Below are 14,096 nucleotides of genomic sequence, written 5' to 3' on the forward strand. Positions count from 1 at the left end.
ACTCTTTCTGAGATTAAGGCATGGTATTGTAGCATGCACCTACAGTCCTTTTTGTAAACCGAGTTTCCTTTTTCTGCCATATTATACTCAGTGGAATTATATTTTCTGCTTGTGGAATACTAAATATTCTTTCCACCTTAAAAATAAAAATTATGCAGCTTTGGGGGGGGAAATCCCCACCCCTTAGTGAACATCTTTACCCTGATTGGCTTACTGCAACATCCATAAAACAAGGTGCTTGCCTGAATTAAATGGGTCACACACTGTAATGAGTAGTGGCGGCTTGTTTTACTTGCAGAGAAGAGATGCCTCTGAAGAAGTGTGAGTACAGCTTTCCCAAAGGCATTTTACGGCCGATTGAATAATCACAATACTAGTTACGTTCTGATGCTTAGACTGACTGCTGCAGTCTTAAGTACATTTACTTGAAAGCCTTAATCATCTTAATGGAACTTGCTTCTAAGTCAGCATGCAGAACATTAGGCTGCATGCCTGTAAATTATACATTATTTACTTGGGAGAAGCCCCTTAATTCATTTAGACTTCTAGATAAATTTATGCCTAAAATGTTACTGAAAACTAGCTTTAAGAAAATTGTCAGCTCTTGCAAGCAAAAAGTCTGCACATCAATGTTTTGTTTAAGGGTTATACTCAATTTGGTGTTTGTTTTTCTCCTCCAGTTCATAGAAATGTATAATGAGAAGTGTAAAATCTTGGGCTGGCAGGAGTAATTCCTCCTAGGAAGGAAAGGTGAGTAAAACAACATAGGTACTATTTTACCATATGGGGGCAGTTTGGGCTGTTGTTTTGACAGACAGGCTAGTTAGAAGCTTTTTGTACTGTTTCTACAGTTGTAACGTCAAGACAGTACTTCTTCTTGTGTATCCTGAAGTATCATGGAGGGAAGCAAAGTGCAGAATATCAAGGCAGCCAAAACCCACACTGGTACTGTGGGAAAACTAGCAAGAGGTTGGCAGAGTTGGTCAGAAGATCATGTTGATTACCAGAGACGGAATCCATTCAGCAGCAACAGGCCAGTAACTCTCTGTGCACAAAGAGGAGATGCCTCCTATGGGAGACCCCCTGAAGGCTCCAAAACAGAACAGAGGGGAAAGGATGCTCATACCCACATAGGCAAGGAAGTCGAAGAACTATGCCTGGTTATAAGAAGTGTTGGGAAGACAGGCCGGGATGGACATGTAAAAATAACATTCAAAGAGCTCTTTGACAGATATGTGACCATATCCAATAAGGTAGTTGGTGTTCTACTGAGAGCAAGGAAACATGGCTTCGTTGATTTTGAAGGTGAAATGCTTTGGCAAGGAAAAGATGATGATGTGATTATTACCTTACTTGAGTAAAATAGCTGGGTATTACCCATATTGCATGCAGCTGAGAACAGTTTAAAGCCTTAAACATCAACAAGTGCTGGTTGGTGAAAACGCAGAAGAAATTACTTACAAGGAACAGAAACTATTTTGTAACGAGTTTACAGCTTTGCCAATGAATTCTGCAATCAGTATGTGCTAGCCTACTCTTATGTATCTCTAGCAATAAGAACAGATGGACTCCCACATTCTATTAAACTAGTTTGAAAGAACCCTGAATGTGGAAATGTGTGAGCACTATATTTCATGAAATGCAGGCATGAATAAATAAATAAAATAGGAGTAATATAAACTAAGTACTTCAGTGTCCATAGCACTATTATATCAACCCTCTTTAGACTGTACTTTTTGCCTCAACTTTGAAATTAACACTTTCCCAATGTATAGAAATATTGATTTCTAAATGTCTCCTGCATTCTCCTGTTCTGTCTTTTGGTAACAGGCTGTGCCTTATTTCCTGTTACAAGCCAAATGGTAGGCCCCATGGCCTCAATTGCATGCCATAAACCCACATTCTTCACACTTCCATGCTGGAAGCTAGGCCTACATGCAGAAGCTCACGTAGCCGATGGAGAAGCTGGAGTTGGGGGCCATGTGACTGCAGGCGTGGTTTCCAAACTTCCAGCCTATCCCCACTTGTACCCATGACAACCAAAAAATTGGCCACACACTCTGCTACTCCTGATTGGCTGATGGCCACAGCTAGTCATGATTAGATTGGGGTTTGTTTGGTCCCTTGGGAGAGAGACCCTCTGCCCCTTGCTCTTGTTCTGCTCTTGCTTCTTGGTCTCCTGTTGTTGCCTGTTTATTGCACCTGGACATGTGCTCTCTGGAAGAGACAAAGGACTGCTTTGTGCCTTACAGCACATGGAGGGCAAAGATGGGAATGTTCCTAAAAATCCGTTAGTACCTAACTGGACTGTATCCTGGACACTTTTGAAACATGGGACACTGTACTGGTAATTATGCATATCTCTAATGTGTAGTTAAGGCAAAAACTGCCTTAGGTTTCTTATTTTGTAATCTCTTGGTCTAATTGCAATACACTGTGCTGAATAAAATATTATTCTTGTTTCTAACTGGTCTCTGATGTTGTAACTGGGATTCCAAGTCTATTTCCTATGCCTATGCCTACCATTGAGCATTAAGTGTACATCTCAGGGAATGAGGTGCTAATGTGTTAAGCCCTAGATGCCAGATGAGAGATCTGAATCTCTGCTCTGAGCTGGAGGGGATTATAGAATACTGAGAGATTCTGGTGGTTTATTGTTCTGAAATCCAGAGAGGGTAGCCTACCTCTCTGGGTTGTTGTTAATGTATTGAAAAGTATAGGATTCCCCTCTCATCCCTGGACAGGCTTGAGGGGCAGAAACCTGTACACACAATAAAGTGTTTGAAATTAACACTTTCCCAATAAAATGTCAAACAATTTGTACAAGCTTTAAGACACCACATAAAAAAGGTCAGGGCAAAACAACTATCATTTAGCGGCAGCTAGTTTCAAATTCATACTCTTGGTGCAGGATTTCCAGTTGTTCTAATGGAGACTTTGATTAGGTGTTGCACTCATGCACTTCAGAAATTCTGCAGTAAACAATTAGCAACCTTCCTGCTCAAATTATAGATACAAAAAAGTTCAGGAGATCCATGGATAATGACTTTTATTAGGATTTTTCCTTCTCATAACAGTATTTCAACTGGTTTCCATTATGTAAACTCACAGTTCTGTTACATAAACTCACAGTCGCAATACATATATAGTCTATTCATACTTTAATATTTAGTTTTTAACATTTCAACATGGTAGGCAGCTCCCCCCCTCCTCCCCAGAGTTTTACTGGATCTTAACCAACATCCAGAAGTAAGTTAATCCTAGTAGCAAAACACATGCTAAACAACCAATGAATAAAGACGATTAAAGCTCTAAAGTCCAGAGAAAGACACAGAACGGTTGTTTTATTTTGGCATACTTTAAACACAAATGCAATGAGCAACTGTACGAAGTAATTACATTTCTTAAGTAATGCACGTTTGCAATCACTACTCATTCAAGTTATTTTTATTGAAAAAATTGATGAATTTAAGGTGTATGAACACTGCATAAGGTTAACATCACTGTGAAGACAACAGTTAACTAAACAGCAAAGGTGCTGGGGAATGTAATTTCAAACTAAGTCTTGAATCATCTCCAATTTTGCCATTTTGATGTTCCCTAAGGTTTAGATGCCAAGCTCTGTTTGCATAGTGATAGCTTCTTGCTGTGTAAAACCACCCTAATGTCTCTGACAATGCCTCTACATTCCACAGCAATACTTAGGAGACTAAGTTCAGGCCTAGCATAAGCCCCATGAACTGTCTGTATATGTTCAACTTTACAGCCTTAAGTTCAAAGAAACCATCACTTTACTTTCGATCTGTCCTATAATTTTTACTTTTCCTATTCTTAAATACATGCACTTAACTTGATAAAGTCTATATTCAAACAATCATATTGTGGTTCAACAGTATAATCCCTCTCACACACAGTTCTGAGTCATTGTTCTTGATGTACTTAGTCGTGTAAATGCATCAGTGACCAAGTGATTTAGCACCAATAATCATCGTAACTACTGTTAGCACTGTGATGCCAAGAGTTGCTCATGTATATTGCATAGGCACAAAACCCCTGCACTGTTTAAACAAAATGAGACAATCCAGATGCACATTTTAAAAAACTTTTTTATATAAAATTGCTTTCTTATGCAGGATTCATAATTATCTTTTTGAAGACACTAGACACTTAATTTTCTGATTTGTAGAAATGAATGCTCTAAAGGTTTTCTTTATCTCAGATAAAGGTTGGGGGGTTTCTTATTTCAGATATTTGCCTGAGAATTTTAGGGTGCAATGCTCACTAACCATTAGTTCAACCATCGTATAGCAGCATTTTCAAAACTTGTCTTCAATTATGTTTAATGGTCACAAAGTGTCATCTAGAGGCAAGTGCTTTTTCAGCTTGTAGCACTTTCAGCCTTCAGTCTTTCCATCAGTTGCTCAGCCTGTTGAAACAAAGTGTGAGATAATGTTAGGGTTTCCTCTGGCTTGTTTCCAAAGACTTGTTAGCCTTTGGAGCTAATGGGCTGCTCCAAAGCTTGCAGAAAAGGCATGAGTGCTCTTGTGTGGACATCAGATTAGGTAATTAGCACAATTAATAGACAGTAGCAGTAGTCAGTGACTAGATGCCTCTGGGCCAAATTCAGGCCTCGTTCAGTGCTGTGCAGTCTCCTAGATTACTTCCATATGCTGATAATTCCTCCATGGAATTCATTGTCATTGTGAATGCTTCTGCATCTGCAGCAACAATGAAGGGCTTTCCCCACACTTTGCTTGCCTGAGCCCCAAACCACTGGAGGACTGTTTAAAAAAATGGTAATTGACATATTGTTATAGCCTTAAGCTACAGCAAACTGTTCCTCCTTTTTCAGATCTGGTAATCAGCATAGTACTGTATCTTGATATTAGTAACTGACATATACCTTAATGCTACAGCAATATATCAATTGTCGTACCTGTTGGCAAGCTATACAGCCATATGTCAATTACCAACTTTAGAAAAACAACGCCCTCCCTTTTAGGGGAGGGAGAAAAAGTGGCAGCTACAGGGGAGCTGGGCAAGGAGAACGGTGCTGAAGTAGGTGTGATCTGCAAAAATGTGCACCTTCCTGTCCCCTTGACATGAAACGTGCTTTGATCACAATCTTTCCCAAAAGATCATATCAAAACAGATCTGGAAGAGTAAAGCAAGGGAAAAGTTAAATAGTGGGAAATTAGGGGATGATATTTATGTGGAGAGTAAAAATGTACTACCTCCAGTCTAAATGTTGAACTGGAGCATGATTTCCATGTGGAAGCCACCCTAGTTGATGCCTGAATTACCTTCCATTTCTCTTTGCAATCAAGGATTACTAAAGTAACTCACAGCCTTATAGCACAAAATCAAATACCAGCTAAAACTGTCAAAATGATAAACTAAAGCAGTGGAATTGACTACACTCATCAGCTAGTGGACAGGACTATCTCAACCTCAGTTTCACTCAAGAATTAATATCAAGTGTTGATACTGATGGAATAATGGTTAAACTGATCTATTAGCCTGGATGTGGAAGGACTCAGTCCCATTGTATTAAGAACAAACAAGTATTTCACAACAAAGTCTCTACAGCTAGAAGCAACATGAAGTTATGAGCCTCGGTACTTAATGAAGTTGCGGCATGCTACGACTGGCAAGTCACCAAATGGCAGCACTTACTGTGATAAACCAGTAGGAATTGAGTCTGTATACCATTCGGGACAAGAATCCCAACTGACTGGCTGGAGCCAGGACATGAAGATGCAAGTGGGCTATAGAGCAGAACGGAGGCCAATGAAAACCCATCCTTGAGAAACAAAGAGAAAAAGCTTATCAGCCATGTGGCAGCGTAAAATAAGGATGCAGCATGAAGTGAACGGTATACACTGAACATAAATATTGAACCATCCCTAACCGGGTAACCAGGGGTATTTCTTCTACACAAGGAATTTTATGTCTGTCAGAAATAACAAATCCTATGGAATTAGTTCTGCATCAGTGGACAGATGCGCTTGTGCATTTTATTAATATCTGAGAGCCAGTTTGGTGTAGTGGTTAAGTGCGCGGACTCTAATCTGGGAGAACCGGGTTTGATTTCCCACTCCTCCACTTGCACCTGCTGGATGACCTTGAGCAAGCCATACTTCTGGCACAGCTGTTCTTGAAAAAGAACAGTTTCTGTCAGAGCTCTCTCAGCCCCGCCTACCTCACAGGGTGTCTGTTGTGGAGAGGGGAGGGGAAAGGAGTTTGTAAGCCGCTCTGAGACACCTTTGGGTAGTGAAGGGCGGGGTATAAATCCAATCTCTTCTCCTCTTCTCCTAGTAAAATCCTGTTTGCTCTGATCTAGTTGCATTGTTTTATAGCTTACTCCTGCTTGCAAGTTATAGCACCATGCAGCAATCACTAGCCTTTGCTTTCACTGGGCTTTTTCCAATCTACACTAATGCAGGAAAGCTACCCTATATCACCTTTGTTGTCTGCAAGTGCTTTAGACACAGGCAGGGAGGAAGGTGCAGGAAAAGAGAGAAACTCCTGTACTGGCTTCCTTAAGCAAGTGTACAGACATTTAAGTAGTTCTGGCCTTTGCTATAAAATGCTTTCAACTGTCTGTTATAATGGGATGGCTGACAGCCATACTTCAATACTAAAAGCATTTTGGTTTCCATACAAAGAACTGAAAGTGAAGGAACTCTGGACAACTTAATGCTAAGCCCTAAGAGTCTCAGCTATACCACAACCATTTCATGACCCTTTTTTTTACAAAAAGTTGTTATGCAATACTATTTTGTTTTTATGAACACATATTTTCCATTCTGGAAACATACCTTATGTCTTTCAAATCAGTAAACTTATTTCGCTGAAGGATACTCTTTCCAGCTGTCATCATTCTTTCCACTGTCAAATCCAGGAGGAAAAAATAAAATCAGATTTAAAAATCAGATTTCCAAAGCATTAAAGTCCAACAGCTCAATCCCAGAAACATCCAGACTGAATGCTAACTCAGCATGATTTATTTTCAAGAAGAAAAGGGATAGGTTCGGAAGAGGAATGGGATAGGTTTTGTATCTAATGTTGGTTAGTAAAGCTGCTCTTAGCCAGTAAAAACAAGACTAAAAAGCCACATAATCTTATATTAAGATTTACGGAAACAGTTCAGGGCTATCGGTGATCGAGGAAGCTAACGAGGCTGGAAGACATTTGCAACCTACATAAAACTTAGGCCAATGAAGGGTCACCAGCAGGGGTGCCAAGCATGTTAGAGGTCTAGCAACATAATAAAAGCATCCATAATATGCAATTTAAAACAGTCTTCTGAAGACTATTTTAATAAAGCATTTTCTGGACCAGGCAACCTCCCCCCTCCCCCACACAAACACCTTTTGCCCAAAGTAAAAGCACTCTGGGCACGTACCAGGTAACCCCTCTATTATCTCTGGTTACCCCTCTGATATACTGGTTACATTTAAAGGCAGGAGAGTCAGTCATCAAGCTGAATTTTGCAGCTTTAACAGGATCTGACAAAATACAATTTTTCTGAAGAACAGAGCAGTAGGGGAAAGCAGACGTAACAGACTACATTATTTCCTGATCCAAACTGCCCAATATGTGCAGAACTGTGAGTATTTATTTCCACAGTCAAACTATGTAAGCACGGAAATATGAATGCTGCATTCTCGAAACCTCAAGCTACCCTAAAACACCAACAATACTTTTTCTAGTTTTTAAGTTAGCAAAAAGAGGCTAGTGAGCAACGTCTGGTGAAGTCTCAAGAGCATGAGCGCTAATTAGGATTTCAAGAGGTCAGGAGCTGGGACCTCAGATGTATACAGCCGATATGGAAAAGTGAAACCCCAGTAAATCTATGGTGGAAACACTGATCGGGACCTCAATCTCCCAGATTCTAATACAACACACCTAATGGGATGTGCTCACTCTTCAAAGTCTTGCAGTTTCCAAAGTGTATTTTTGGCACCACTAGGTAATGATGTGGCGCTCCAGGTCTGATATCCCTGAAGCACACCAGGTCTTCATGCTAATGGAAGAGAAAATGAAAACTTGTTACTTGGATGGCAAACATAGGTCATTGTGTGCTAGTAAGAACCACTCTAGCAGTCAGCTGAGATAAAGGCATATATTAATCTACATTATAGACTATAAAAGACGCCCCATTCACAATGCATTTCAGGAATACAAGCTTTTGAAGCGCACAAAACTTACAATGAAGTACTCATTTTGAAGGATTTTTTGGTATTTCAGGAACATTGTCTGTACTGATGCCCAAATGGAGGAATTCTCAATAAATGAAGTTTTGATGTATTGTGCATATACTGGGGTTAATGAAAAATTAACGTTGCAAGAAGTATACTGTCATTTTAGGAAAATAAACTCACCAGAGGTGTATGGCAGCTGCATCACATTAAAACAAAATAATAAAATTAGAAGCAACACTAGCGAAACAACTGGAAATACCCTTGCTTATTTACCTCCCACAGAATTTTTGCCTAGATACAACTTGCTTATTATAGCTTCACTTATGTGGGATATCGTATGAGAAAGTCTGCCTAAAAGGTTTGAGTATAAAGACGAATTAAAGATTGGTCCTGACTGGGCCACTATGTTCTGACTGAAGCAACACAAGGACTTTATGAAAGCCTAACAGTTTAATTATATGGGCCTAACAAGGAATTCGAATCTGTTCTTAATAACTACTACTTGAAATCAAGTTTATGTCCTTTATGGGTAGCATATCCATGGTGAAAAGTGTACAAACCCCATCAATAATGATTGCAGATGCTCCTTCAGTTAAAGATATGTGCAGTGCCTAGTTATGAGGATCTAGAGTCTACTTGCCTTGTTGACAATGATGTCTACAATCAAAGGCTGAGAAGCAGCACAGTATGTGGTTAGGGTGTCAGACTAAGATCTGAGAGACCCAGGTTCGATTCCTGACTCTGCCATGGAAGGTTGCTGAATGATTTTGGGAAGAGTCACACACACTCAGCATAATGTACCTCATAGGGCTATTGTAAGGTTAAAATAGAGGGCAGGAGAATGATGTAAGGCACTTTGGGTACCCATTGGGGAGAAAGGCAAGGTATAAATGAATAAATACAGTTGTGTGTGAAACAGCCCCAAGAAAAGAATTAAGTAGTTAAAGCCTTATGTTCCCCAATTCATGTGTTTTATTAAGAAGGGGGTTTGTGATATGAGAATTTCCGAAGTATCTCTGCCTACCACAGAGATGTCTTCCTGGGGGAACACTGGAAGATCATAAGAGTGAAAGGTGGTGGGTGAAAATAAGTATTGCTGCATACAAACTGCAGGTCAACAGCACACAGCCAAGGCACACCTGCCTGAATAACGCCTACCCACTACAAACAGTCTCTGTTGTGAAAGTGGCTTCTGCCTCTTTCAGCTGATCAGCTTGTACTTGGAGCAATGGAATGTCTTCCTGATGGTTGCCAAATTCTCCCATGTGCAAAATAAATGGAACTGGAAGAGTCAGAAAGGAACCTGGACCCACTGCTGGGCCTCCTGATGGCTCCTGGCATTTTTGGCCACTGTGTGACAGTGTTGGACTAGATGGGCCATTGGCCTGATCCAACATTGGCTTCTCTTATGTTCTTATGAATTCTTCATGCTGCAGTAAAAATCCAAGCACATGGTCACTATTTTCTATATGTACACAACTGGCTAGAAGACACTGAAATAAACTCAAGAGAAGGTTCCTTACCATTACTGACAACAGATGATAAAGGAATATCAGGAAATAAGCCTGTTATTATTCTAAACACATAAGCAAAGATTCCAATTAAAAACTCAGTTATATAAAACCATTTTACTTGGTGCCTAAAACCAAAGTGCCAAGTAGACTGCTCTAGAAACTGTATTCCATAAGGGTAGCACCACTTGGGGGAAAAAAGCCTTTTCTTTGGTACCCATTCTCCTAATTTCTGAAGGAAACGGTACCTAAAGAAGGTGACCTCAGAAATCCAGCTGGGTCGCAAGGGAGCTGACCGTATGTCTAGGGGCCAAGCCACTTAGAGCTTTAGCAATTAAAACCAGCACTTTGACCATCCAGCAGAGAAATTTTAGCACAAGCAAGATATGTTTCAAACTGGCTACTAGTCAACAATTTCTCTAATGAATTCTCCAATACTTGGTTGTTTCTGAGCACTTTTTAAAGGTGCATTTGTAAAGGTGTAAAGTGAATTGTCATACTTCGACCTGAATGCTACCAGGGCATGGATAAGTGTCCAGAAAGGACTGCATCTAGCCCACCATCGTAACCAGGCAAAAAGTGCTTCATGCTGCTGATGCCACCAGCATATCTATAGTAAGGTTTACATATGCTTTATATACTGAGACCTCCATTTTGATATAGCCCCATTGTAGATTAAAATTTTGTATATGGTACAATAACACAAAAGCAGAAGCCTTCATTTTGGGGTCCACTGTAACCTGTGGTTCCAGCATTATCAGTAACACCCATTCATTAAATTCTTCCTACAGAGAGGGTCTAAATAAGAAGTGGTATCCACAGTGACATGGGGCAGACATTTTTCTGATGCTGTATTTTTCCATGGAAGAATTTCCACCTCATATATGTAAATATAGTCTATCTACAATTGTTGAGGCTGTTGGGCTACATGTGGAATAAGCAGCATGGAGAAACCCTAGTGCTTATGCATGGTGTATTTGCTCCTGTGCTAAGATTAAATTTTTCTAAATGATTTATGCAGGATCATCCTAAAGCATCCCTGACAGGTTTTGTCCAGCTATTGATTGAAGACTGCCAGTGAGAGGGAGCTCACCACCTCCCTAGGCAGCCAATTCCACCTCTGAACTAGTCTTACTGTAAAAAAACCCCAACAACTAATATCCAGCATGATGAAGTGAGCTCCCATCTCTAGTTCCAGCTCCTGCCAACCTAGCAGTTCGAAAGCAAGAAATTGCAAGTAGATAAATAGGTACCACTTCGGTGGGAAGGTAACAGCGTTCCGTGCGCCTTGGTGTTTAGTCATGCCGGCCACATGACCACGGAAATGTCTTCGAACAGTGCTGGCTCTTCGGCTTTGAAACGGAGATGAGCACCGCAAACCTAGAGTCGGATTCGACTGGCTTTCGAGCAAGGGAACCTTTACTAATATCCAGCTGGTATCTTTTTGACCGCAATTTAAACCCATTATCGTCAGTCCTATCCTCTGCTGCCAACAGGAACAGCTCCCTGCCCTCCTCTAAGTGACAGCCCTTCAAATACTTAAAGAGAGCAGTCTTTTCCCCCTCAGTCTCCTCTTCTCCAGATTGAACATTCCCAAGTCCCTCAGCCTTTCCTTGTAGGGCTTGGTTTCCAGGCCTCTGATCATCCTCATTGTTCTCTTCTGCACCCACTCCATTCTGTCCACATACTTTTTTGAAGTGAGCCCTCCAGTACTGCACATTCCAGGTGCAGCCTGACCAATGCAGTGTACAGCAGAACTATGACATCTTGTGTTTTGGATGTTATGCCTCTATTAATACATACCAAGACCACATTAGCCTTTTTTGCAGCTGCATGACACTGACTGCTCATATTTAGCTTACAACCCCCCCCCCATCCCAAGATCTTGTTCATACACACCACTACCTAGAAGTATATTTCCCTATGCAGTATGCACGAGTCTCATTTTTGTTACCCAGATTATTATTAAATTTGAATTGGAAAATGTTCCCATTGAACCTTCCCAGAAAACCTACATCACTGGGTATTCATTCACCCTAGCTAAACAGGCAACAAGAAAAGACAGAAATAAAATGATTGTCAGTCCTATCCTCTGCTGCCAACAGGAACAGCTCCCTGCCCTCCTCTAAGTGACAGCCCTTCAAATACTTAAAGAGAGCAGTCTTTTCCCCCTCAATCTCCTCTTCTCCAGATTGAACATTCCCAAGTCCCTCAGCCTTTCCTTGTAGGGCTTGGTTTCCAGGCCTCTGATCATCCTCATTGTTCTCTTCTGCACCCACTCCATTCTGTCCACATACTTTTTTGAAGTGAGCCCTCCAGTACTGCACATTCCAGGTATACGAGGAGTGCGAAGGCACTAAAAGTAGCTAAACAGCAGGTGGAATTGTGTTAAAAAAGATGCAAAGGTGACACAATGCAAGAAGCAGAACTGCATCGGCACATTAAAAAAGATTTAGATCTTCAACTCACTGCCCTCAGTATATCTGTATGCTACTGATTTAAATAGTTAATACTTCTAATTGGCTAACACAATAGTGAATAAACACAAATAATTCCCTTTGGTGACACTGGCAAACTACAGATGGGTGGGCCAAGAATAGCTCTTTTGCATGTTTGTTTTTAAGGATAAAAAAAGATAGCATGGGACTGTGGCCTTCCCCTTCAGTCAGTCCCTATTTGCCCTATGGGGGGATGAAAGCTACATTTCCCCTTGTGGGGTCAAACAGGCAAAAACCTATTTTGTGTGTGTGAGAAGGATTTAATCACTCATCACTAAATTGGCTCCTCCCTGGCTTTAAGAGAATCACAGCAGATTTTGTTCACAGACTTTCCAACAGGGTAAGTAGCCCACTCTCAGTTATCTCTATCTGAGAAAGTTCCAGACAGTCTCCATTTCTGTTACTCCACGCCCACTTTCCCTCTCTTCCAGTCTGCCTGCGATCTTCTCTTTTTTGTCCCTCCTTCAGGTCTCTTTTCAATTTGCCCTTCTCCTCTGTCATTAATGTTTTCATCCATTTTCTACCAGCAACCTTGCTCTTTATTTCCCTCCAGATACACATACAGACTATATCACAAGTAGCCCTCTCCTAACGATGTGCTTAGATTACAAAGCAGTATGCATACATATGGAGCTGCGGTGGCTGAAGTAGTTAAGATGCTGAACTGCAGGCTGTGGAAGGTCAGTAGTTCAGCAGCTCAAGACCTGAGTTGCCACATGATGGAGTGAGCTCCTGTCTCTAGTTCCAGCTCCTGCCAACCTAGCAGTTCGAAAGCAAGAAATTGCAAGTAGATAAATAGGTACCACTTCGGTGGGAAGGTAACAGCGTTCCGTGCGCCTTGGTGTTTAGTCATGCCGGCCACATGACCACGGAAACGTCTTCGGACAGCGCTGGCTCTTCGGCTTTGAAACGGAGATGAGCAACGCAACCCTAGAGTCGGACTCGACTGGCTTTCCAGCAAGGGAACCTTTACCTTTTATGCATACATATGGACCATGGCACTGAATCATAAATAGTCTCATCTGATGCGGTTCATCTTATCGTAGTTCAATTTTTAAAGATTTTGAGCCCGTCTTTGCGAGACAACCTGAGAAGCAGCATGCACGTTTTAAGGACCAATTTACAGCTGGATCTGGGCTGCAGCCAGAACCTAGGGTTCTTTTCGCCGCCATAGGCCAGGCTCCTCTTTTAGGGCTGTAAATGTGACCTCTCTACGTAGAAGGGAGCGAAGCCTAGGGATGGATCGCTCCCCAGAACTACTGCAAACATCGAAGGCAAACGAGTGTTGTAAGGGAGAAGAGTCCCCTGGCCCTTCCTCTAGGCTCAGGAGGCCGGGGAGGGGGGGGGGGCGTGTTACAGAGTAGCCTCACCTCGCAAGGCAGCAGTTCGGTGCCCGGCTCCTCCCCGTGAGTGATCCTGCAGAAAATGCACTTGGTGTCGTAGCCGCTGCCACCGCCGGCCTCTCCTCCAGCTGCACCGGCACCAGCCCCTGTGTCGGGACTGGGCTCTGCAGCAGACGAGCCCGAATCCCCTCCTTCCTCCCCGGCCATCGGACTTCGTCTCCCGGCCGCCCTCAAGCTTCAGGCTTCCTTTCAAAAGGCAGGCAAAACCGGCTGCAGACAGAGAGCTGGCACAGAGAACGGCGGCTCCTTGCCGGGAGAAAGGAAGGCGGGGCGGGCACAAGAGCCTGGCGCGGCGCTGGAGGCGGGACTTCAGCTCGGCCGGTGGGCGGGTTTGTCTCTCGAGGAAAAAGCAGCGCGTCTCCCACCGCGGATTTTGCCGGGAAGACGTGCAGGGTTTTATTTCATAAAAGGCTGGGGCTGTCAAGCGTGGTAATCCTGGGTGGATGAAAGGAAACGGGTTGTGGTTGTTCGCTAAAT

At 42.1% G+C, this 14,096-nt stretch overlaps 1 protein-coding gene across 1 annotated transcript; it reads right to left on the reverse strand.

Moving 5' to 3' along the window:
• Positions 1-3,418: 3,418 nt before the first annotated feature.
• HINT3 (histidine triad nucleotide binding protein 3) lies at positions 3,419-14,096 on the reverse strand. The gene is made up of 5 exons (XM_015423830.1): positions 13,587-14,096; positions 7,912-8,029; positions 6,822-6,891; positions 5,677-5,803; positions 3,419-4,426 (listed from the first exon to the last, which is right to left on the reverse strand). Exons 1-5 carry the CDS (start codon positions 13,764-13,766, stop codon positions 4,379-4,381), a joined length of 543 nt encoding a protein of 180 aa, XP_015279316.1. The 5' UTR covers positions 13,767-14,096; the 3' UTR covers positions 3,419-4,378.

The sequence above is a fragment of the Gekko japonicus genome, unplaced genomic scaffold (assembly GCF_001447785.1).
Source record: "Gekko japonicus isolate JY-2015 unplaced genomic scaffold, Gekko_japonicus_V1.1 scaffold186, whole genome shotgun sequence".
Lineage (NCBI taxonomy): Eukaryota > Metazoa > Chordata > Lepidosauria > Squamata > Gekkonidae > Gekko > Gekko japonicus.